Source organism: Onychomys torridus, chromosome 7 (assembly GCF_903995425.1).
Source record: "Onychomys torridus chromosome 7, mOncTor1.1, whole genome shotgun sequence".
Classification (NCBI taxonomy): domain Eukaryota; kingdom Metazoa; phylum Chordata; class Mammalia; order Rodentia; family Cricetidae; genus Onychomys; species Onychomys torridus.
In genome coordinates, this window is record NC_050449.1 from 9,325,985 (window position 1) to 9,352,943 (window position 26,959).

The following is a 26,959-nucleotide window of genomic DNA, read 5'->3' on the forward strand; positions in this document are numbered from 1 at the left end:
TGGGCCTCAGTGGTGGAGTGCTGCCTGGCATGCACAAGGCCCTGCTCCATCCTCAGCCCTACCAGGAAGAGAGGAGAGTGGGGGAAGGCTGGCATTTATTTTGCTATTTTTATCAAATGGGAGGCTTTCGTAGGCTCTTTCTTGGTTTTTAAGAGCACTTTCTTCCTTGAAAAAAATATTTAAGCTTTCATTTTGCAACAAGTTTGCATAAGATAAATAAATTAGTAATGGTATGTATTACCTATTGAGTTATTGCAATGGCGGAAGCAGCTGAAGGAGAGAAGGGTCTTTTTAAACACAATTCCTTCTTGATTCTTTGAGAATTTCCCATCATGAACCCTAATTCTGCTCACCTCCCAGTCCTCCAATATCCTTCCCTCACCCCTGCAGTGCACCCCAAAAGAAAATTTTAAAACAGCAAACCAAACCAAACAATAACAAAACAAACTCAAAAAAAAAAAAAAAAAAAAAACTTTTCCCTGAGAGAAGGGATTCTTTTGGCTCACAGTTAGAGGTCTCATCAGTGATGCTGAGGAAGGTACAGGCTCAGTCACAGGTAAGGTCTGTGAGGCTGAGGAAGGTACAGGCTCAGTCACAGGTGTGGTCTGTGAGGCTGAGGAAGGTACAGGCTCAGTCACAGGTGTGGTCTGTGAGGCTGAGGAAGGTACAGGCTCAGTCACAGGTGTAGTCTGTGAGGCTGAGGAAGGTACAGGCTCACTGTCACAGGTGTGGTCTGTGGGGCTGAGGAAGGTACAGGCTCAGTCACAGGTGTGGTTGTGAGGCTGAGGAAGGCTCTGCAGCAGTCACTTAGGTAGCTGGTTATGTTGTATCCACAGTACTGAAGCAGAGTAATATGGACGCTGGTGCTCACTCTCCTTTTATTTGTCCCAGGTCCTCAGCCTATGGAATGGTGCTGCCCGCATTCAGGTGGGCCTCCCCACCTGTTAGCCTAATCTAGACAATACTAGTTGTAAGGCCAGAGGCTTGTGGTCTAGATGACTCTAGATCCTGTCAAGTTCACAATCAGTGCTAACCATCACAGTATATGAAAACACTTATATAGTTAAAAGCTTACTGTTTCCTTCCATTTTCAAATGAACTAACAAATTTTCCTGGGCCTTAATGCTATTGTGACTGTGTCTATTAGCCCTCAATATGCATCTTGGAAGCCCTTCCTCCATGTTGTCAATATAATGAACTTCTCTTTGGAAGCTACTGGTTCCTCTACATCTCGGGACATGCACTGTAGCATATTTATATTCCTCCCTTCTCCAGTCCCATGTCACCCAAGTTACTCAAAGATCCAACTGTGTAACCCTCAGCTTCTCTGTTCTGACCTCCATCATTCTACATTTAAAGTCACATCCTCACTACTAGTCACCCACTACCAGGCTATGTCTTCTTAGGTCCTGATTCTTCTTTTGCCAAATTGACATTGTGTTTTCTGAGAAACTCTTTCACATGGAGCTTTTCAAGACTAGACCTGTCCATTCTCAGCTGTGTTTGACTAGGAACTTTAAGAGACTCTATACCATAATTTAAACCTATGTGTCTGGGTGGAAGAATTTTACTCCAGCAAAGGAAACACTTCAAAGATGTAAATTTTGAACATTGTTTATATTATAGTGTCCTAGTAGTTCAGCCCATGTCTACTACAGTTGTACATTTGATGGATCTTGGTGATACAGCTATGATTAGAAACTTCTAGAAAGTAGGATACAGCCTATTTCCAACACAATCTCTCCATGAAATACTGTTGATAAAGAGTCATGCCTCAAGGCATTTTATTTTTGGTGTGTGTTTGTGTGTGTGTGTGTGTGTGTGTGTGTGTGTGTGTGTATGTGTGTGTGTATGTGTGTGTGTGTGTGTATGTGTGTGTGTGTGTGTGTGTGTGTGTGTGTGTGTGTGTGCTGAGAATCAGGCTCTCATGTGTGCTATGCATGCACTCTATCATAAGCTGCATCCCTAAGCCCAATGGGGTTTTAGTGGCACATCTCTGTCTTCATGGAACCACACATCACCTTTTCATCTCCATCTTTAGGCATTGCTTCAGCTATGGCCAGTAGCTACCACCAAACCTTACTTCCCCTATGTTTACTAGTCTCTAAGTTTGGGTAGGAAATGACCTCAAAGAAAATCTTTTTGTAGAGGAGAAAAGTGAAATGTCTAGGCTGAGCTGGCAAAGTGAGTCAATGTCAGAATCAGCTTTTAGTGCCTGGCCCTTCAGTATTTACGTCTGAGAGAAAGCTCTGCCATGCAAGTACTTGACTGAATTCTCACCTTTTCTTATCTAGGAAACAGATGGGAAGGGTATAAGAACTGAAAGAACACTAAAAAGAGTTATTTTGAAGTATCTGAGAGCTCTAAGAATTATTTACCCAGAAGAGCTTGCTTAGTTCAATGTCTGGTGCAAACATCCTGAATAAATGACCCTTGGTGTTGCTACTTCCAGATCCAGGGTAGCAATTGCTCCTTCTGAGCTTGCTTCTGTGATGCTGGCTGTCCACAGAGAAAGGACAGGCTGTGTCCTACAGTGTGTGCAGACTTCGAGTGGGGTGTCTGGAGCAACAGAAAAATCTGGCAGAACAAGTTTTTAGTGGTTTATGTTTTTGTTTTTTCAAAGTATTGGAAAATAAACCAAAGGTGAAAATGCAAACCTAGAGGAAGAATGGATTCCATTGTTAATGACTGGATAAAAGACACTTTGCTGTGCATCTGAAATGAAGCACAAGCATCATGGCTGACTCTCTAGGCCGGCCTCTTCTCTACCCTACACAGTGGCCGCCTTGGGTTTCTGCTAATTGTGGGGTTGGCTGCCATTCTTGTTTGATCAGAGAAGACAGACAGCAAAGGAGCTGGGGAAACGCTGCCCTTGGCTGCAATTTGCTCATCACTAATGGGACATCAAGACTCTGGAGGGACAGGGTTAGAACATTTGGTTAGTAACAGAAGCGTCATTCACACTAACTTGAGCAGGCAGGAAGTCACTCTAAAGATGCCGCAGTATATCAAAGAATGCAGAGAAACCAGAGACCCTCTGCACTCTGCTTCCACTCTCTCTAAACCAGACTTCCACTGTGCCTCCTCTGTAACAGCTCCCAAGTTCAGTGCCTCACTAAGCAGCCAGACTAGTGCCTCTGGTCTCACTTTCCACAGTCTATAACCTCAATGGATGATCAACTGGCCCAGCACGGGTAAGGTCTGCCCCATGTACCTACCTTCTGAGGTGGCTCTATACTCACCGTCACTTGACGGGCAGCGTCCAAGTTCTACGATGCTCATGGAACCAGGAGAACCTTGATCCTAGACTAGCTCTCTGAAATATAACAGGATGGAAATGGGAGGCTTTAGACCCAAACAGACCTACCACTTACTGGCTTTATGACCTTGAAAAGTGAACTTAGCCCTATGAGCCTGGGTTTCCTTATCTATAAAATGCATACCTAATATATATCTAATGATTGGTTAGGCAGATGCTGGGAAATGACGTCACCATGTTTAAAATCCCTGGCATATAAGGTGTACATAGTTCTATGAATTTTCTTTCCTTAACTCAGAAATCTCCAAGAGGCAGAGTGGTTGTCTATAAATAAGAAGGGGAGGAAGAGAAGTGGTATAACTTTCTGAAGAGCATTTTAACCTTGACTTCTTTGCAATTATCCCGAGTGGACATTAAATAATTTAGGTCTGTGGCCAGAGTCATAGAAGCCACGCTGTGGTGAGTACAGCTCTTGCTTTAGAGACCAACTCACTGTTTGTTCAGGGTAGCAATGATGAGTGCTTTATCCTCTTAAAACATGTATTGGTATGGCTCCATGGTTCTCCAACATTGCTCCCAGAGTTCAGTCTATTCACTGGGTAAGCAAATGCAGCAATATGGCATTGTGACCTGCACAGACATGTTGCTGTGGAGAGACACGCAAAAAACAGTGAGCCATTGACTCGTCCTATAAACTATAGTTTACAGAGTTACTATGGTGAGCATTGTGTTCCTTCCGATGAGAATTTTTTCCAGATTAGGAAACTGAGACTTGGACAATTGACTTGCCTAGTGACAGCATTGGAACAGAAGCTTAGCTCAGTCTGCTCCCAGCACCCTTCCTCATAATGCATTTGCAATGCTACTCCTCAACACCCTGGCTTTATTGCAAGGTTTTGTGGCTGTGGTGTCTGAATGATGCTTCCCCATAGAGACTTATATGTTTGAGTTCTTGGTCCCCATTTAGTGGAACTATTTAGGGAGAATTAGGAGTCATGGCCTTGCTGGAGATGTGTTACCCAGCCTTTGAGGTTCCAAAAGTCCATCTGAGGTCCAGTGTCCTTCTCTATTCCTGCGGCCTGCAGACAAGGATACAAAGTTCCAGCACCATGCCTATTGGCTTCCCAACCATGATGATAATGGGCTAACCCCTCTGAAACTGTAAGCACACCACCAAATAAATGCTTTCTTTTCTGAGTTGCAGTGGTGGTGGTGTCTCCTCACAGCTATAGAACATTAACTAAGACAGCAGCAGAAGAAAAAGGTCTCATTTAATAAACGCATCTCCACATGGCATTGTCCCTTCCAATATGAAAGGGCCCAGACATCCTAGATCTTAAGTGAGGAAGAAGGATCTGGGAACAGCCTGGATATGGCAAAAGGCTGAGTCCAGACAATAACCCTTCTTGTTATACAACCCATTACAGCCCTAAATGCAAAGTGATGGAATTATATAAAGAAAAATTCATGAATGATATTCAGAAGGTCTTCCTGACCTGAGAGCTATTCTAACTTATTTAGAAGATACCAATGAGGGTAAAGTTGAACTCTGGAAGGAGTATAAAAAGAAGCTAGAAATTTTGTACTTCCTTAAACTTATTGGTGTTTCCCAACTTGGTCAAAGTGTGAGCACTCTGAGTATGTAGCTGTCTAGGACAGTGTGTGCATATGTGAGAGATGCTTTTCTCTATTCCAGTAAAAGAAGGAAGCATGCTTAGGTACTGGGAATAACTCCTCCTGTGTTTGAAGAATCCTTTCCCTATTAACTTGTGTGTTAATTATGGGGACTGCTGTTATCGCTAAACAAATTTCATTTTCTTCTGTGCATCCTATTGTGTTCCAGGCTCGGTCTCCTTGAGGGAGCAGATATTTAAATTTGGTGTTGTAGGCAGGAACCTTAACTGAGGTGGCCGAGTGCTTGCCTCATATGCTAAAGCCATGGGTTCCATACCCAGCACCACAAAAACCGGGTATGGTAGTAGACACCTGAATTCCAGCCACTGGGAAGGTCAAAGAAGGAAAATCAGAAGTTCAAGGGTACCCTCAGCTATATAGCAAGGTTGAGACCAACCTGGAATAAATGAGATCCTGCCTCCAGGAACCAAAATAAAGTTTGTTAGTCTTTTTTTTTTGTTTAATTAAAGGTTTAAACATTATGCACAGAAGCTGTAAAGATGGCTCAAGGGTTAAGAGCATCTGGGTTCTTCTAGGAGATCTGGATTCAATTCACAGTACCCACATAGTGGCTCACAGCCATCATTAACTCTAGTTCCAGGAGATCTGATACTCTTTTCTGGCCTCCTCAGCTATGAGGCATGCAGGTAGTACATAGACATACATGCAGGAAAAACACTTGAACACATAAAATAGAAATAAATAAATGCCCTTATAATGCCTTTTTTTAAAAAATAAAGTATAACAGTGCTCTTGGCTGTAATTGAATCGAAATCTTAAACATGTCTGTTTTATTTCCTTTCTGTCTTTCAGCTCCAGGGCTCCTTGAAAAGAAAACAAATAATCAACTTGTCTCCTGCCAACAGCAGGGGACCCAATGGCTTTGCCGATGGCTCATTCCTTGATGTCAAAAGGATCAGGGTTGGGGAGAACCTTTCCACAGGTCAGGGGGCCTTCCCGGTAAACAATGGACAAAGTCATATGATGCCAGGGACCCTGACCATGAGCCAAGCACCCCTGAGGAAGACTAGCACTCTGCCCCCTCCTACACATTCTCCTGGCAACACTGTGTTTAACATGGGCTTGAAGGAGGTGAAGAAAGAACCGGGGGCAGCCCTGTCTTGCAGTAAGCACGTGGATGACCAAATGACACAGGAGAGTATTTTTACTAATAGGTTTGGAGATGACCCTGGAGAGCAACTGATGGACCCTGAGCTGCAGGAACTGTTCAATGAGCTGACCAACATATCAGTGCCTCCCATGAGTGACCTGGAGCTGGAGAACATGATCAATGCCACCATTAAGCAAGATGACCCATTCAACATTGACTTGGGGCAGCAAAACCAGCGGAGTACACCTAGACCTTCCCTGCCCATGGAGAAGATCATTATCAAAAGTGAATATTCTCCTGGTTTGACACAAGGCACAGCAGGTTCTCCCCAATTGAGGCCCCCATCAGCTGGCCCTGCATTCTCCTTGGCCAACTCTGCTCTCTCCACTTCATCCCCAGTCCCCACAGTCCCCCAGAGTCAGCCTCAGCCTCAGACAGCATCAGGAGCAAATAGGGCCCTACCAAGCTGGCAAGAAGTGTCCCACGCACAACAGCTCAAGCAGATAGCTGCAAACCGCCAGCAGCATGCTCGGATGCAGCAGCAGCAACAACAACAGCAACAGCAACAACAGCAAACCCCTCCCAGCTGGCCAGCCTTGCCATCCTCTGCTGGGCCATCCCCAGGGGCATTTGTGCAGGAAAAGATCCCTAGTCCTTCCTTTGGCCAGCAGCCATTCAGCCCACAGGGATCACCCATGCCTGGGGTAGCTGGCAGCAGCAACCAGTCCAAAGTAGTGGCCAACTATACATACAAGGCTAGTCCCTCAGCCCAGGCTGGACACCTGGATGTGCTTCTGCAGCAAAAGCCTCAGGATCTCAGTCGAAGTTTTATTAACAACCCACACCCAACCTTGGAAGCCCGACATGGCAACAGCAAGCCTTTGTTCCATTTTAACTCAGACCAAACAAACCAGCAGCTGCCTTCTCTTTTGCCTTCCCAGAGCAAGCCTTCTCTTCTGCACTACACTCAGCAGCAGCAGCAGCAGCAGCAACAACAACAGCAGCAGCAGCAACAGCAGCAGCAGCAAGGCTCAATAGCATCTCAGCAGCAGCAGCAGCAGCAGCAGCAGCAGCAACAACAGCTGCAGCCACAGCCACAAAGCTCTTTGGTGGCTCAGCAGCAGCAGCAACACCAACAGCAAGGCTCAATAGCAGCTCAGCAACAGCAGCAGCAGCAGCAGCCACCATCCCAACCCACCCAACCTTTATCAAGCCAGCCTTTGCTGAGGTCACCCTTACCACTTCAGCAGAAGCTCATGCTTCAGAAAATGCAGAATCAGTCCATCGCAGGCCTGGGATATCAAGTCACTCAACAGCACAGACAGGTAAGGGCTCTGCTACTCAACCCCAGAGCTCCCACAAATGATTAATTTGGTTATTATGGAATATTCTTATGCTTGTGGTGAGACATGATTAATACCAGAAACCCATCGGTCCCAGTGGGCTCATAGGAGCTTGGTTCTCTCATAACATCTAGAGTGAGCACTAATGTTTTCTTATATGCTGTCATTGCTTTGGGGCTTGCCTTGGTGATATATCCAGTTGTCAATCAGATCATGATGTGCTTGGTGTTCATTCATCCAACCAGAAAATCGGGTCAATATGAATTGACCACTACTATGTAGAAGACAGTGTGGTTAGGGTTGAGCATTGGAATAAGGTTAGAGGTGATGTGAGAGTAGTCACTGATGTGGCCAACTGTTGCATTTACTCCCCAGCCTCTCCTATAGATCCACGTGAGTCCATGCTCACAACCTGTCCACCAGCCTGAAATCTCAGGCACCATCTAGAGACAGAGCCAAATACCTTCAACTACCACTCTAATACTGCATAGAAAGAGCAATGACATGAGAACTCTAAGGCCTTCAAGCAAGAGGAATCAGTAATGGCTCCCATAAAGAATTATGCCTGGGGTAATGATAAAGGGTGCAGTAATCATGATGATAGCAAAATAAGAAACTAAAAACAGAAATAAATCCATAGTTGTCTTAGGTCCTTTGGTTTTAGATTATATAGAGGTTTAATTCTACCCTGATAAACAGTGTTAAGAAATTGGTCACTCCCCCAGAGCACATACTGATGAATAGGTGTTGATCCCCAGGAAACTCAGTAGAGCAATCTCTTCCTGAAAGGAAGGAAGAAGTTTGAATATTGCATTGTTCATGTTGTTGGCAGATGTGCATTACCATGGGACAGCAAGTTGTATGGCAGAGAATGAAAAACTGCAGATTGCCAGCTGGGAGGATAAAAGATTTCAGCCCTCTCTCCCCACCCCCTACCATGCATGTGTGTGTGTGTATGTGTGTGTGTGTGTGTGTGTGTGTGTGTGTGTGTGTGTGTATGTGTGTGTTCTAATTATGAGCCATGGAATGGACTTGGGTGGACTTGTGTATACTTTACAACATTAATATGACATAATAGTCATATAATTCTTTTATAAAACAGACAATTTTAGATGACTTAAAAATATATCAGAGTACTTCCTTCCAACACCACATGCAAGCATTTTGTCCTGGATAAGCATGCGTCCAAACTCTCTCTCGACACTCCTTGTGTGCCTCCATAAGCCACTTGCAGATGCTCTCTGCTGCCCCTCAAGCTATGGTGGAGCAGTGGTGCTAAAAAATAGGGTCTGCTGGGCTGGTATGCAGAGTGGAACAAGGTGATTCCCAAATAAGACCGCACAGTAAGTGAGGGTTATCCTCATTCTAGTGTTAAGTGCCACAAATAATCAAAATGTTTCCTTTAAGGAAGCAAGTGCTCGTGAAAAGGAGGCTTCAGATTAACACAGGCCATGCTAAAGACATGATTTATAACAGGTACAGTACTGCAGAAATAAAAGACAACTGCTGTTAGTTCTTCAGCTGCCTAACACGGCCTCAGGCATGTAACAGGTCAATTTCTCTGACTAGATTTACAGCCATGGAAACAATCAATGATGACATAGTAATTAAATGTGTGCATTGATAACTTACGCTACAGGGAGGTTGAATTCTGACTCTGGTGTGAAGCACCTCATTTCACCCATATAAGGGTTAATTATTCCCATCTTACAGGTCAGAGAACTGAGGCACAGACAAGCTCAACATCTTTCTAAACTCTGATGGTTAAAAGCAAGCTAGAAGTCCCATGGTCTGCTTCAGAGCCACTGAGTCCAGCCACAAGGAAATACAGCTTGTGGGTAGGATTTACGGGGAAATGAATTCCATAGTAGATCATTAGAAGGACCGTCAAGAAACATTTTTCTGCTATTAATCCCTAGTAAAATAATCTGCATAAAAGATTAAGGTCTTTGGGGACAGAACATTTCTGACTTCTTCTAGCTTTCAGAGCTGTTAACAAAAGGATTTTTTTTAAATCTGTAAATCCTTGAGCTTCCTAGTGATAAGCATTGTGCAGCTAACAAAATACACAGTCTCCAACAGGAAATATACATATGGTGCTCTCACCAACAGCATCCTCCATTTTATTCCTAGACCCACTACTAGTATCACCAACTGTGCACACCTCTTCATCCACATCTCTCCATCCTTCCCAGCTTCCAGGGCTCAAGCACACCAATGCATGCTGATAGCCAAATCAGCAACCATCTCTAAATGGTCAAGACCATTTCTACATTTGTCAATGAGTATGCCAAGAAAATATTCATCTTTTAAAAACAACCTTTAAAAAGGGGCAGATATGCTGAGAGCACTTCAGGCTAAAGGTCTGTCTTTCCTCACAACAGCCAACAGGCTCCCATTGCATGGTTCATTTGACTTACTGGTTTATCAGGACTCAAAATGGTTTTTTTTATTATTATTATTTCTAAAACTCTTCCCTCTTGAACTAAAAATGCATTCTTTTTCAAAGCCATATGGCCAGTTGCCTGAAAGTGTGAATATTTCTGTCCTAACACTGGATCTATGAAACTCAAATGGATTCTATATTTGGTTTAGAATTCTCCATGTCTGAAACTCCTAGAAGGGAATTCAGCCAGTGAATGGATGGTTTGTTATGACTGAAACACAAATTTATACATTCCCCCTTAGTAGAAAGCCAAGTTCCTCAATCAAATCCCAAGAGCCTCATCCCACTCTCCCTACCTAGCCAAGAGGATCCTCCACATTTCCTATCAACCATCGGTGTCAATCAAGCAATAGCCAGCTCTCCTTCCCACCTTCTTATAGTAATTTTGCATATGCCTTAAATACAAATACCCAGAGCTGCTTTGAAGCTGCACTAGGTACTGGTAGGAGAATCAGCTTAGCTCTGGTATTTTGACAATACTTCTAAGCATTACTAGCCGATGAACGTGCAGACAGAAGATAGAAGTCTTGAATCAGATAAAACTCTTTTCTAAATGGAAAATCATGTTGAATCCAAAGTTTTATGGAATATAACATCCAAGCCTCTGCTGGAGGTTGGAGGTCAGCTGAAGGGTCATCAAACTGGGCCTGTGACAGGAGCTAGATTTAGAGACAAGATCCAGGTCAGAGGAAGAAAGAAGTTAAAAAGCTAACAGCCTAGGAAGCAATCAGTAGAGAGACCAGAAGTAAGAGGCCTATGGCCAAAAGTTAATGTAAGGGGTATGAAATCTGGAAAGGGCCTGTGGCCATTTGGTGACTTCAGTTATGAAGTACCTTGCCTACGTCTTGCCAAAAAGAAAAAAAGTTGATACAGGCTAATTATGGGCTATCATTGGCAGGCCAGAAGCATTACATTTATATTTTCAGTTTATCTTTGTTGTTTTATCATTTATCTTTGAAGCTTACAAAGAAAATTTTGGTTTTAATTCTTCATAAAACTAATGCTTAGACCAAGACACAAAATCAATTTCTAAGCTGTAATTCCAAGCAAGTGCTTTGAACTTTCAGAACTTCAGGGGAATTCACTGATTTGCCTTCTCTAAAGGTATGGGCCTCTTCAGTCTCCTGGTCTGTCCCTCCAGAAGTCTAGAGTCAAGGATTCCAGGCTAACCTCAGATCTGCTTCATTCTTAATATTGACACTACCTTGAATTCATGCACCCATTAATTCAAAAAATATGGAGTGCCTGCTGTATGTCATGCCCAGTTCTGGATTTGGATCCTACAGCTGACAGTAAAGATGAAGTATAGAATCAGTGATGAGGCTTATACAGCTCTCTCTCTCTCTCTCTCTCTCTCTCTCTCTCTCTTAAATTAAATAAACAGGTGAATTTTTTAATGAACTATTTCCTTCATGTTACAGGCATATTCTTCTCTGATTGCTAGGCTCATGTGCTGCATCCCAGATAAAGATGAAAAAAGAACAGTTTGTGTGTGTGCAGGTACATGTGTGTAGGGATATGTGTGCAAGTGTACATACATGTGGCAGCCAGAGGTCAGCCTCTGGTGTTGTTCCTCAGGCCCTGTCCTGACATAGGCTGGCCTGCCAGGAAGCCTCCGGGCCCCCCTCTCACCACCTCCCTAGCTTTGGTGTTCCAAGCACACCTAGGTTTGTCTTGTGAGTCAAACTCAGGGCATTGTGCTGGCACAGCAAACACTTTACCAACTGAGCTGTCTCCTCAGCCAAGGACTTAATTATTAATGCAAAGATTGTGAAGTTTTGTTAGATGTTCTAAATTATAAAGAAAATTCTTCCATCCTTTTGCTTCATCCATGAGGATTTAAGTGCCTATTCAGAGTCACTCCCAGTTTCACAATAAGATAAAATTGTAATTCTTACATTCATTAGTTCATGTAGTGAAAACATGTCAAACACCTACAATATATGAGAAACTGAAAATTAAAGATCAAAAGACCCTCTTTATATGTACTTAGTCTAAATTCTCAGGAAGGTATAGATCACTCCATCAACGAGCTTTTGGAGGAGCTTTTAGCATCTGCCCTGCTTTATGGACTAGACTCATACCCGACCTTGTCCCAATCCTTCACAATCCATCATGTGTAAAGCCACAGAGACATTTCTTAAGCCATCACAATTACTCTTAAACATGCTAGCTGGTATATCCTTTCACAGAACAGATCTATTTGCCGGGTACCCATTTTCTATTCAATTTTATTATATTATTCTGATAAAATGGTACGTATTAGCATAGAGCACCAACTCCTGTATCCATTGATAAAGAAATAAGCACAATAATAGGGGAGGATGTCAGCCTTGAATCATAATACACAAGGCTCAACTCTACAGTCAGGGAAATCACTTCTTTTATTCTCATCTGAAGGCCTTCAGAGTGGCATATACTCACAGGAGCCTTAGTGCATTAGGGGCTCATTTAGCCTGCTGAACACCAAGTTCTGAACTAGGAAAAGAAAGGATGTAGGGTTAAGAAATAGATTTGATCTTAGAGATGGAAATGCAGGAAGGTTAATGGAAAACCTGACAGACATTCCTGTAACAAGAGCCTCCTCTGCACCTATTCTAATTAGTGTTGCTTTTTCTAACCAGTTGTCAGTTATTATTTGTTTATAGGGCTTTGTGGTTTCTTTTGATGAGATCCAAAGAAGTAAAAGAGGAGAGAAAAAAAAAAAACATTTAGAGCATTAATCAGTAAATTTGCACAGTCATGGTTCATTGGAGGCAGTAACAAACATATGAGATTTAGAAGCTTTCTTCAATAACGCATTTCAAATTAGAAAAAAAAAAGCTATACAAATGTTTAGCCTGCTAGGATGAGAGAGGTGTCACATGAGTAGATCATCTTACTGTTCTACTTTTTTATATTGTATTTCACCACAGAAGATCAAATTTACATGTGCATTTTCTTGACACACTCACACACACAGGGCGGGGCGGGGGGGGGGGGATCTAAACACTAACTGTATAACACGGATGGAAGTTGGTGAGATGAATTTGAATTGTATTCTCCAAACAATAAATCTAGTGATTTGTAATAGTGAAAAGCTGTTGTCCTCTGTGACCTGTGAAATCAAGTTTTCAAGGCCTCCCAGGATGCAAGTGAGGGGGCAGCTGACCTGCTTTTTCCCTTCCATTCCTCTGTGAATTCCCTCCATCCTGAATCACATCAAGTTCCACATTAGTCTTCTCACAGAACCTGTGCTTCAGCTCTGCCTCTGGCAAACAGGGAGCTCTGGTAGCCCCTCCTTGGTGCTCCATGGGTCTTCATGGGTAAGTGCCAGAGTGTGCATGCCTAGGGATCTCAGCTTTGGTTTGCATCTCTACTCTGGATCTTTGTCCAATTATCATCCTCCTCAGTTCTACTTTTTCTTTCACCCTTTTCTTATTGAGCAACTTTGGCCTGGACTCTTCTGTGACTTCCCCAAGGCAATGCTAGAAAGGTACAGGGGGAAGGGATGACAGACAATGGACTCATTATTGGCAATAAAGGTTGAGATATTTCCTAGTGGATGATCCATATTAGGGAAAGCCATGAAGCTGAGCTGTTGGCAGCCCACCACCGTGTCCCACAATGCTCAGGCACAAATAATGAATGCTAAATGAACACGCCCATGGGCATACATACCCTGAATACTTCCTGGCCAATCGCCCTTCTTGCTAAGTGCTATTTATCCATACCTGCTTCCTCCTGGGCTTGCCAATATACAGCATAAGCATTTAAAGTGGTAGTTGAAATTTACAAACTTCTAAATGGTCTTCATTTTCTTGGGATAAATCTTAATTTCTAATGTTGCTTCCAAAGCTCTGTAGGATCCAACTCTTCCAAAAGTCTCCTGGCTTACAGCTTCCATTCCAAGACTTCTTCCCTTGATACCTACCCACTCACCCCCCATCTTCCTGAAGTTTATATTCTGCTCTCTGATCATTCCTTAGTGAGTGTCCCCTGACTCTTAAAGTGATGAACTTTCTCTCCTTTCCACTGCACTGTTTTTCTGCCCCAATGTTCTTTTCACCTCTGGCCACCCAAGGGTGCTTGACCTCCCGTCCCCTCTGCTCTAGTTGCTCCCTCTACTTCCTGTCCTTTAGTGCACACCATCCTTCATCTCTGTTGACTCATCAACACCTTCCTAACTAGACTGCAAGCTATTGAAAACAAAGACTATGTCTTTCATCCCTTTACTCTGATCCCTAACCTACCTTCCATGCTATAGGGATCCCAAACAATGATTCATTCAGTTGACTGATCATTCTTTCTGCTGTTCTGGATAGCCACAGATGATAGTACATGACCCTCTGGCCTTCTGAAGGTTAGAACCTCTGGCCCTTGCATCTTCTTCCACACTGAGTTACCTTTAAACCTATCTACCTTTTACCCACAGTCCTAGCCTTCCAGTTCCTGTTTTCAGAGCTGGAAAGCATAGCATTCCCTCTCAGCTGTCCCATGGGCCATGCTGGGGTGAGGGTTCCAACGGGAAGCTTTTGATGAAAGTTGGACCCACCTATACCCAAGTACCAACTAGGTGGATTTTATCAGGATATTTCAAGAGGTTGTTTTCTGTCATACTGGATGAAATGAGAAGTCACAGGAAAAATCGTGTGGGTTGTCCGTAAACACAGCCATAACTTGTACTCCTCACAAGGCAGATCCTAAGTGTTGACTCATATTTGCTCTCAGTATAGCTCTATAGTATAGAGGACCCCAGAAGGGCTTGAGCCAGGGACACAGATCTCACAGTCACAGTGTGCCAGGAGCATCATGGAGACTCTGATGTGCAGTTGCAGTGGGTCTGGGCAGCACTTACTAACTCAGTCATCTCCCCCTCACTCTGTCCTTTGGCCCTCATACCCTCCTTTTGCAGCACAATGGGCCTCCAGTTGTCATTCTGGAAAGCTGGTTTCATCAGCATGAGTGTCTGATGTCTTTACTCTGTCATTTTGATCTGTCTTTACAGATGGCAAACCAAATCCACTGAAACCCACTTTTTATCAGTCCTTTGCCTCTCAACTTCATTTTGAATGAGAGTCAGAATACTAGCCATTGCTGTGCAACTGTACAGCCATGACCATCTGGTTACTGCTATTGTCCACATGCTATTGCAATTCTTGCCCAGCCTCCTTTTTAATATTTTTCTTGTTTTTGAAATTAATATAGAATTAAAAATTAAATTAATATATCAATAAATTAATTAAAATTAAAATATAATTGCATTGTTTTCCCTCTTCCTGTTCCTTCTATATACCCTTCCCATAAATCGCACCCCCCCCAAATTCATGGCCTCTATTTCTTTAATTCTTCTCTCTTCTCTCTCTCTCTCTCTCTCTCTCTCTCTCTCTCTCTCTCTCTCTCACTCTCACACACACACACACACACACACACACACACATACAACCATACCTTCTTTTTTTTTCCTCCAGAGCTGAGGATCGAACCCAGGGCCTTGTGCTTGCTAGGCAAGCACTCTACCACTGAGCTAAACCCCCAACCCCCCAAACATACCTTCTAAAGTATATAAATACAACCTTTTCAGTCCATATAATGTTGGTTGTATGCATATGTTTTCAGGGCTGACTCCTTGGTGTCAAATAACCAATGGGTGTGCTCTTCCCTCTCTGGAGAAGACTATTTCTCCTAATCTCAGCATTCCTTAGTTTCCTGTAGTTCTTTGTCCCAGACTGGGGCCCTGGGGGATTTCCCCTTTCACATTAGCATGCCTTCTGTTGGTATCATCTTTGTTCAGGACTTATTTAGGCAGCCAAGTAGGTGAATGTAGCTTCTCTGACATTTCTAGGAAATACAATCTCACAGCAAACTTCCTGTTTCCCTGGCTTTTACAGTCTTTCCACCCCCTCTTCCACAATGTTCCCTGAGCCTTAGGTGCAAGACTTGCATTATAGATGTATCAGTTGTGGGTGGGCACCACACTGGTCACTTGTTCTCTACATTTTGATTGGTCGTGTTTTCTGTAATGGTCTCCATCTTCAACCTCCTTCTCTTCAACCATAGTATACCTCTCAACAGTATACCGAGAGTAAGCAATTCTCCCTTGCTCCATTCCCCTCAGGGCTGGATTCCAATTAGGTCTGAAACTTGGCCTGGTCTCCTTATGAGCTGGAATCCAGCTTTGCCCTGAAGACAGTCTCTCCTAGGGTTCTGCGTTACTACAGCAGCTCCCCTCCCTAGAAATGCCTTTTCCCAAGCACTGCCTGATCGATCACTAGTAGCTGTGGCCACCTGTCTATTATCTTAGATGGTTCTACACAGGTCTCACCCTTTCCAGAGACTTCTATGTTGCTGTGATTCCCCTCCCCAAAATGTGAATCTGGCTTAGTTTCCTTCTCTGCCAGTGCCCAGAATATGCAAATTTTTCAGTGAGTTTTATCATACAGTACTATCATTTTAGTTAGGTCTCTGTTCTACTGGATTGTAATTTTCTAGAAATTTGATTAAGGAATTTTTTTCTCCACCTAAACAAAACATGCCATGTTTCTTATCACATTCATTGACTTCTACCTTCAATTATGGTTAAATCCATAGATTAGCTCCAAACAAGACTTTGAAAATCCTAGAGATTAGAGTCTATATGTTATTTAGGTGTTTTCTTATTTTATAGTTTACCTCTAACAGCTAATAGGATATCTGAAATAAACTGTCAACATGTGAGGAGCAGGTGAGAAAGACAGAAAAGATGTCACTTCCATCATCTCTGATTGCTCCACATGATGCTTGCCATCATATTTCCAGATGCACCCATACCTGATACTCCGGGATTCATTAATTTAGGGAATGTGTGTAACGTCCCATTACAACAGGTAAGAGTTCTTTCGTTCTGCCAGCAACCTTTGCTCCTTCCGTTTGCCATAATGTGGGTAGATCAAAATGTTGACTAAGCCTTCATCAGTATTTTCAGTTGACAGTTAAGTACTGAATACTAAGATAAGAGCTTATCACAATTACAATTCCTATCCAGGAGTTAAATGTAGAATACCACCACACATTAGTGAAGAGTCCTCGAATCTCTAGCTGAAGCCTTTCTGTACAGCACACTGAAGCTCTGAGGACTCACACACTTTCTGTGTAGTAATTGACTCCCTCTTAGACTAGTTCATCATCTGTTTGCCCATTTCTTCCCCTGCATCCATCTCCAGAGCAGCCCTTGGTCTCATACAGTGCCCCAGCAATGTTCTCTCAACTCATAGGACAGAGCTGCTGTTACCACTTCCTGCCACGGCCAGCACCCCTTCATGCATTTCTTCCACAGGGCGTCCTCTTTCTGGATCTCTTAGATTTTTCTGCCTCTTGAACAGGCTCTTACTTTGGTGGACTGTGTCTGCTGGTAGCTTCCTGATCAAGGGCACATGGGAGAAGCATTAAAACTCCAAGGGCAGGGGCTATTGTTCAGTACATAGCATGTGAAAGGCCCTGGGTTGAAGCCTCAGCACTTACAATTGTTTTTAATTAAAAATAGAAATAAAAAGCTGGAGAGGTGACTCAGCAGTTAAAGACATCCTGCCTGTGATTCCTGCAGGGTACCAGAGTTTAGTTCCCAGCATCCACATCACATCATGACAGGCAGTTCAAAACTCCTGTCACTCCATCTCACAGGACCCGAGACACTTTTCTGATCTTTGTAGGTGCGCGCAGATAAAAAAAAAATAAATGTTAAAAAAAATAAAAACTTCAGAGAAGTTATAAACCATTTGAGGTGATAAGTAGACGAAGGAGAAGGAGAAGAGAAACTACTTAGCATAGACATCATGATAGCTCTATGTTCAGAGATGCAGAATCCGCAGAACAGTGGAGAAGGAGGCAACCCTCACTTATAGAGTGCCATTGTGTGCTCAATTCATGCTCCAAGACATTCCTAGGAACCCAGAGCAGTTGTTGTCCTAACAGACAAAGACTTCAAGAGCAAAGTAGCCTGCTAATTTACCTAAGGTCACATGGTAAGCAAATAACATAACTGGAATTTGAATACACATTTGTCTGGTTTTGACCGTGCTCCACATATGGCATCTTGTAGCCAAAACACCTGAAGGTGTTATCCATGCACTTAAGCTAGCATAGCCATGACCTTAATGCAGGGTCAAATAGTTGCGACTTTATTGCTCCCTTTAATTCCTGTGTGTGTGTGTGTGTGTGTGTGTGTGTGTGTGTGTGTGTGTGTGCCTGTGTGTGTGTGTGCACTCGCACACGCAAGTATATGTGTATGTGTCTGTTTGTGTGTGTACAAATGTATACGTGTTTCACTCTGGCTAATTCAATAACTATTCCATGTGGATCAAATTTCTATGTTATGTTTTTCCATGAAATTCTGGAACCAAATTATTTCCAAAAGAGATATCAGTTTTTAATGTTCTCCAGCCCCTTAGCTCTCAGGTGTTAGCCAGTCGCACCCTACTCTTGTTATAACTGAAAAAGGATTGATTGGTGGTCTTCGCTTTCTCCCTGGGAAATGGTGTGTTCAGTGCCTGGTGGTTCATTGACCATCATTAAGCACATTTTGGCCCTGCTTAGGGGACCTCTAGGACTCCTGGTGAGGAAGTGACTGAGCAGAAAGAGTGCACAATTCTTGCTCTGAACTGAGCCAGCTGGTCACTCAGGCTCCCACTCCTTCAAGTCTGAACTGATACCCTTCTTGGAAACAACAGAAAATAGTACACAGGAGAAGAAACATCAGGATTTTTAAAAGGGTGAAGGAAGATGGGATCCTGGCTGCTGTGTTTAAAGGGTACATTAGTGGAGGTTCTCATGAGCCAGCAAGTTAAGTCAGCAGGGAATTCACTCCTGCAGCATGCAGTTGAGGCCGTCTGACCCCTTTCCATCACACTTCTCACTAAGCACTGAAAGGGGACTGTTTGCTAGGCACACTCTTAGCCTCGCCAGTGCCCTGGATACTGTTCCAGCTTTGCCTCCAGAGGCAGAAACTCAAGCAGGTCCCTGCCTGACAGCCTTCGCTTCTGAAGTTTCTGCTTCTTTTTATTGTTGTTGTTGTCACTACTGTTGTTATTGTTTGTTATGGTTTTAGTTTTTGGGATTTTGAGACAGATTTTCTCTGTGTAGCTCTTGCTATCCTACAACTCACTCTGTAGACCAGGCTAGCCTTGAACTCAGAGATCCTCCTGCTTCTGCTGGGATTAAAGGCTCATTCTTAACTAGATTCTCTGACATACCTCATAAAAGGAAGTCTGTTGAGTCCTTAGGCTAGCCCTACATGAAGTTTATTAACTATGACAGTTTTAGAGTGCTCTGCTTTCTAGAATGTTCAGTGTTTAAAGATTTGTTCAGTGTTCATTGATTGAGCCAGGAACCATGGTGGTGACAAGAACACCATCTCTTTAGTGAAGTGGGGACTTCTAGAATAGGGAGAAATGAGAGCTCCAGATTTGCACAGAGTGATGAGGAACCACAGGGCAGGGGTACCCACCTCAGCCTGGCATTCACATACTCTTATGGAAAAGGGAGCATGTCTAGTGTTGGAGACTACCCTTTATTTATTGTGTTTGTCAAGATTAAGGGGTTTGGTGCTATCCACTCTATGTCCATAGTTTATGAAAAGAGCAGTCAATAAAGGATGCATTGCCCAGCCACCTGGCCCAGCAGCATCCCCATGCTGTACTCAACTCTACATCAAGCCTGGAAGGCTACTTCTGAGAGAGCAGTGGTCAGTCATCTCATGGCCAAGATGGCCCTGGAGAGAAGGCTTTTCCATATGATGGTGTGACTGGAGTCCCTGCATATGTAAAGGCAGAGCAAAGCCAGGGGTTCAGAAAGACAGCACAAAAAGCAGGAAAGAGAGATCCCAAGAGAGAAACAAAAGTAATTTTGGGCCAAAAAGTGCATTTCTGATCAACTCTTCTCCTGCTCACAGATACTTTATAAGGCAATTTTAGCTCTGATGGCTTTCCCGTCTCTGTTTCCAGATCCAGATGAAGTCAGCCATTCCCATAAAGGGCTCCATTTCCTTCTTTATGTTACATTCAATGTTTTTGAGTGGAGGATAGAAGGATCCAGTTCTGTTCTTGTTAAATTCTGCCACATTTTTTCTGAGTGCTTGAAAGGGAGCCACATCTAAATGGACATGAATTCAACATGGATTCCATGGCCCAAAGGTCAGGCCCCAGTGGAAGAGTTTTGATGGGTAAGTGCTGCCAAGAACCACTTCTGCAGCCAAGCCATTGGGACTGAGGAACTAGTTAGTGAATGTGTATGTGGCTCTCACTCCTCATCCTCAGACTTGCAGAGACTAGAGACCCCTCTAAAGCCCATCTCGAGTGTGTGAGAACCCTGCCAGGCCATTCCTTGGGGTGTGAGGGCAGCCCTGAATTCCATGGGAATGTGACTCTCTGCCAAATTCAGAGACCAAGGTTTCCCTGGGGGACTGGAGGAAGTAACTGTGAGAGCTAAGCAGGCATCTCTAAGACATGGGCTCCCCCCGGCCGCGCCGTGTGTGTGTGTGTGTGTGTGTGTGTGTGTGTGTGTGTGTGTGTGTGTAAAACACAGACATTATATAATTCACCCAGTCCTAACATTGCTTATGTGGAATCAATGTACAATTTTATAGGCAGAAAACAGTAAATAAAGTAAAAAGGATATTGGTGTGGCTCTGATGATGGGGTCTCTGCTCATGCCTTAAGAGGTGAATATAGGGGCATGGCTGTGATGACTCATCAGTCTCTGCTCATGCCTTATGAGGTGGATTTAGTTCACACACATGTCTTTTGCTCTGGTTATCGTCTCCAAGGCTCGGCCCAGGGAGTATTTCAAAGGCTTGGACATCACATGGGTCAGCAGGAGAGTTGGAATAACCTATAGAGCACCTTCTGTCTGGCATCATAGTGAGGTTGTCAAGAAAATGTACCAACACAGATTCTAAAGGTAGACATGGTCCCACAAGCTGAGCTGACCATTCTCATCAGCTCTGAATTAACATGGGAACACTATGGGAAGTGGCCCATCTCTGGACACCAGTTAATGAGAGTAGAAACATTTTTCACCTCAACCATTATAGCAGACATGTTGATCCTTCTGTTCCCTGTCGGAAACCTCATTCACTTTTACAGTAGTATGAAAAGAAAAAGAGAACAGAGGAAAAGCCCTACAAGTCGGCCAGGTTTCCCCACAATCATCACTTCCCTCAGGAAGCCAGTCAGACAGATCCACCCCGCAGACTTCCCCTGGCTCAGCTCTTCTCATTCATTACATTATCCTGTCCAGAACGATCTTCCTTCCATCACTCCCAGTCCCCAGGCCCCAGCACATCCCCTAGCACTTTGTAGGCACTTAAATGTGTGATCAATAATTGATGGAGTGCTGAGGATATGTGTCAGGTCTTAAAGGACACCAAAATGAGCAAGGCAGAGTCCCTGGCCTGTCTGAGCAGGGGACGGGTGGCTAATGATTAGGCATTCTACAGTTTGCCGGGCCCTGCAATGCCTGTGAGGACAGCCTTCTTAAAGGACTATGAAGAGAAGGCTGAATTGTGAGCCCTTCAGAGACAAAATGGGAGCAATACCAGCTGCTCGTCTGGTTCCTTAATTCTGCAGATAGAACCCTACTTCCTCCTGTCTGATGTTTGCCATGAGCTCAGGGTCTCACAACACTGACTGACAGCTGACACGGTAGCAGGTGCAGCAGGCTGAGCTTTCCCCTTAGGAAAAGTGGGAGAGTGTAGGAGGAGGAACACAAAAAAATCGCGTCAATATCTTCTTGGGAAATCTATTTATCAACTACATGGCAACTAAGGTTGAGCCTCTAAATTTCAGAACTGAGTGCAAGTCCATAGTTGGCTTTGAAGCAAAGAGTGAAATTAAGAATGTGTCGCTCAGCAGCCTGGGTGTTTCTTACGTTGCTGCTGCCCCTTTCCTATCAATGCTCCTCTCTATTAACCGCCCCACAAAGGAATAATCGAAAGCAATCCTGCTCCTCCCTCTCCTTGGCCCCTGTGCCCCTGGTGGCATTACTTATTGAACATCCTTGGTATGCTTGCCTGACAGACAGTGGGAAGGAAGTGAAGGCTCTCCCCCAGGGGCTGCTGATTCAATTAGAGGCCATTTAGAAAGATAACATGAAAGCTCGCTCAGAGGAATCCAGCTTGCTGTTGCAGTGTAAGAAGCTGTTGGAGATCTTTACTGCACTAGACCATTGGTAGTCCTGTCAAGAGGTCTGTCTCTCCAAGCTAAACACAGACAAAAATTCCGAGCCCAGCCAGGTGTAGCAGCGCATGCCCATAACCCCAGCATCGGGAGGCTGAGGCAGAGGGGCTTCAAGGGCGGCTGGGACCATAGTCACAAGCTTAAGGGAGAGGGGGTGAAGGGGAGCCAGAAAGATAGCTCAGTGGCTAAGAGCACTTGCTACAGTTAAAGAGGACCTGGGTTCTATTCCAGCGCCCACACCATGTGACTCACACTGTCTGTAACTACAGTTCTGGGAGATCTAACACCTCCTTCTGGCTTCTGTAGGCACCTATATACACATGTTGCACATGTGTATACATTAAAAACAAAAAAGTCATGGAAGTAGGGGTCTATGTAGTATATAGAATTCCAAATAGAGTCCGATGAAAGAGTAATGAATGACCTCAGGTGACTTTGAAGCCACCATTGTGACCTTCACGGGAAGAGCACATAATAGCCTCACCAAGGACAGTCTATTGAACAGGTAAATCGTTTTTCTCAATTTTTCTCCTTTGAGAGAAATTACATTTTGAAATGTCATCTTTTGAAAAGATCATATGACAAAATAAAACAAAATGTAAGAAGATTTTATGACGAGGATGCATCATGAGCATAGTTTCTGCAAACTCCTTGGCTCGGCAGCACAGCACGTACTGTCTGTCATGTGACTCCACATTTTGGAAATCTGAGCTTCCCCAACCAAGTGGCTTCAGGGCCATTGATATTTGGGTGACTGTTTACCACTCTGCGTCAATGTTTTTAAATTTGCAGCAAAGTAGGTAACCAAAGCAGTATTCACTACACTTTTCTGCTCTAGGATAGGAGAGCTGTATTTCATTTTTGTAGGTAAACATAACAAAAATCAAAACAGCTACTGCCTACTCATACCACCATTTCAGGGGAGAAAATACTTGTTAGCAATTTTAAAAATTGAGATCATAACCACAGAATAAGTCATGGCCTTTATCCATAAGTAAATTGAACTATTTGTGAAGTTCATTACAGGAACCCAGTTCCATGTTCAATCCCTCTAGCACATGGCAGCATCCTCAGCCTGGAGACAGGTCTGGTGAACATCCTAAGATCACATGATCTCTGTGGCTTTTCTGCCTGTGCTGTTATAGGGGTAGTACTAGAACTACCAGCCAAGAAACCAAAAACAACAGGCATCTTCTGCAAGACTGAACCCATGTGCTTTGCCCAAAACATAGAAGGAGATTTGCAGCATTAAAGAACACAATACAGTGTTCACTTAACTTAATTGCTGTTGTGACAGTATTAATGCTGTAATCAGATTTCATTGTGTAAATTAAATATACAGTCTGTTCCTCAAGATCGAACTTACTTTCCATAGTAGTTTTTTTAAGTCCTCACAGATTGGAGATATAAATATGGAAATTTATGGTTATCAATATTTTGAGCCAAATCCTAAGAGAAGAAGTTTGGACTGAGGTCTTGAGTACTTAACTGAAATGGAGCCTCTGAAAGACAAGTTTAGTCTTGGAGACGCGTGTGAGAGGAAGAAGTGGAGGCGCTCTTGTCGAAGGTCTCCCATCCACCTCCTTATTTCCGTTGGCAGTACGGTCCAAAGCCACTTCTTCAAAGACAGTAACTTTGGCTTGAGACAGGACTCCTGGTCGCTTTCAGGGCCCATTTTGTAGCAAATCTAGTTTTATGATGAGGTAGACCTTGTGGAAAATCCCCTCCCTTTGCTCTGTTCCCTTTTCTTCCTTGCTGTCTTCAACCCTGACGCTTGGAGTACAAGTAGCAGCTTACTTAGAGATTTAAATGCTCGAATCTGGGCTCAGAATTTCTAAACCAGTCTGAGTCTTGGAGATCTTTTCTAGTAAAATCATTGCTCCCTTTTAACATACTTCAGATAAGTCTATTCACTTGCAAACAACTTGATTGGAGCGGTGATCTAATTCCAGGTTACTGTTTGAACCATTTACACCCATAGTGAGCTTCTAAACTTTGGGCATCAGCGACAGCACAGACTGACGGGCCCGTGTAAGAAGCAAGCAGTCAACACATGCCCTGAAGTGCATTTTAACTGCACAGAACATGGCCCTTACTTTGTAGCTAGAATTGTCCTTGGCACATAAGCTGAGCAAGAGCCTTACAAATTGGAAATTGTAAAACCCAGTGAGGAATTGAGAAATTCTGTAACTACTTGACATACTCACATACCCCCTAATTAGTTCAAGACTGAAGAAATCAATACAGCTAAATGTCCCACAAAAATCTTACCATCTAAGTTGGTTTTCCAAAATTTTTAGTTTGTATATACCTTTTGAAGATGTGGTATATTTGATCCAGCAGGCAAGATAAATGGGAAAAGGACTCCTCACTTAAATTCTGCTGATGAAATTGGAGGAAACTGCCTTGAGGGGTGATTTTTCCACAGCTGTGACTGGTCAGATGGACTGCTCTCCCATGAGGGCAGCCAGTCTTCAAAGTGGCCAGTGGCAGTACATCATGACGGACTCTTCGAATCCATCTCTGTGTGTCAGGCAAGCACAGGAGAACAAATGGGAGAAACAGGGGTGGAGGAGATGAGATTTGGTGCCTGGGAAATGAAAAGGGTTGAGTAAAATCCAGTGTGCACAAATACCCACAGTTCTTTCCAACACATCAGAACAAAAGATGTACACATACAACATCGAAATCAGACTGCTCCCACAAGCTGCCCATTGCCTTCTCCCTTGAGAATCCCAGGGCTGTGCATAGCTGCTCCCAGCCCTCAGCAGCAGCCTGGCTGTCCTGGAGGACATGAGTTTGAAGTGCTCAGTGAGTGTTCACCAGCCTCCATTGCAAGCTGCCCTAAAACTCCAACTGGCCAATAGCACTGAGGTCTACAGAGAGCTACACACCTGAACTCCTGCAGCGCCGCACCCATTCCCATGCATTCTTTCCTTACCTAGGTATCACCCGGTGGGCCTAAAGCACTCCCAAGTACCAGTGGCTATGCTGGCAAAATCAGCCCCTCTCTGACCACTTCCTGCTGAATCACCCTGTAGAGACTTGATGCTAAAACTCTCCATAAGGAGCTCCACTGCCCCCAGGAACCCTCCTAATGTTTAGTTACATTTGACTCTACTATTCTGAATATATGACTAGGTAACTGAATATAAACCAGGGGTTCAGCTCAAGCTTCTACCAGCCTTCTCCATTCAGGGGGCCTTTGAGCCCTCAGATGCTGCCAAGAGAGAGGTTGTCTGGGCAGGTGCATTCAAGTCTTAGCAACACTAGAGAGGCAGACGTAACAAGAGATTCATCAGCGAAGACAACGGTGAGCAACAGTGTCAGAAACCACCATCTAGCCCCCTGAAGCGAAAAGAGGAAGTACATCTGCCCTTGCGCTGGTGTATGCTGTGTGTCTCCTGCAGCTGCAAGATAAATCTATAATCTGAATTAATCAGCTAGTACTGGTTGAAGCAATATGACTTTTTTTTTCTAAACAGGGGCTAACTGTGTAGTCCAGGCTTCCTCAGCCCTTGCTGTTTTCATGCTCCTTTCTGCCTCCTGAGAGACATGATTTTATGTGATTTATTATGCTTTTATATCTCCTAAAGTGAATGTATGGTTTCTCTGAAATTTTCTTTGCTTATTTAATTAATTAATAGAGACACCTCAAATAAATATCTGCCTTAAAGACAGTTTTTTATACTTCAATAAACTTTATTATAAAAAAATTTGCAAATAAATAAAAACATAACACCCAAATTAGCCAAATCCAAAGTCTATACAATTTGATGAACTTACATTCAATTAGAATTGGTATTCAAAACATAACTGTGAAGTTTCTTAACTTTTATACTGAATTTCAGTATCAAACATATTTTATGCATGTATCTGCCATTGAAACAAACAAAAAATCCATGACAGAATTAGAACTAAAATTACTTAGCTTTGTGTCCTCTTTCATAAGAGTGGACTCATGTCTATTGCCTGTATGCAAAAAAAATATCATAAAATAAATTTTGAGAAAAAGAGATCACCTGCAGGGGAGAGGGGCCGAAGGGAAAGAGGAAGGGATGGGTGAGTTGACCAGCGTATCTCCAGGTTGGGGTCAGCACTTTTTTATTATTCCCCAGAGCTTAGCACGGTCACTGTGGGCAGGTGCCAGGACAGGGACTGTCAGGACAGGGACTGTCACAGACCACTTGGCCTCTCTCTCTGAAAAGTCAGTGTTTCTAGAACAACGGAAGAAACGGAACCCACGTCGATTATTGCAGAAAGAAAGCCCTCAAGTGAAGAGCCATCTTCCCGCCAGTGGTTGATGAGGTTCTTGTAAAAACAGCTAATGTAATTGAGAAGAAGACATTTCCTAAGTGAAATGATGTATGCATTGTCATTATGAGTCAGGGTGCCTGCATCAGCAGAAGGATGACACTTCTGCTGAGGCTTAACTAGAGGAAGGAGAATTTCTGTTGAGCCAGAAATGGCAGTAGGTAAAGGTTTTCTGGTTTTGGTTTTGGTTTTAAAGCCTAACTTCAGCAGGTATTTTGTTCAAAAAACTACCCCTTTCTTAAGAGGAAGTTCTTGATTCACTTGGCCCTGTTTATGAGCATGTTTGCATCTGTCAACACCCTCAAGCCAGCAAAGCAGGAAAAAATGTGAAAACTCTGTACAGAGGTCACAAGGACCTTTCAGGCAGCAACTTGAAACCACGAGCTTGCAAAATATGGTATTTGAAGTTGTTCTTGGGGAATATAGAAGTAACATGGGCTTGAAATGAAGTCTAAGTCAAGAGGCACAATTGTCAATGTGCCCTTTTTCATCTGACATCTGTGTTAAAGTGACCGCTGCCCAAAGAGCTCCGTAGACCCCAATAAATATCATTTGTTCTCTTTCCTTGGGTTCTTTTAAAAGCAATTTTCATATTCTAAATCTTGTTTACTAACAATAGAATTA

At 43.5% G+C, this 26,959-nt stretch overlaps 1 protein-coding gene across 1 annotated transcript in view; it reads left to right on the top strand.

Annotated features, from left to right (window-relative positions):
- Positions 1 to 526: 526 nt before the first annotated feature.
- The window catches only part of Maml2 (mastermind like transcriptional coactivator 2), a 102,630-nt gene continuing 76,197 nt past the window's right edge, over positions 527 to 26,959 (top strand). The window contains exons 1-3 of the mRNA XM_036192368.1: positions 527 to 556; positions 892 to 927; positions 5,747 to 7,369. Of these exons, the coding sequence (XP_036048261.1) occupies positions 527 to 556; positions 892 to 927; positions 5,747 to 7,369 (1,689 nt within the window). The remainder of the gene's footprint in view (positions 557 to 891; positions 928 to 5,746; positions 7,370 to 26,959) is intronic.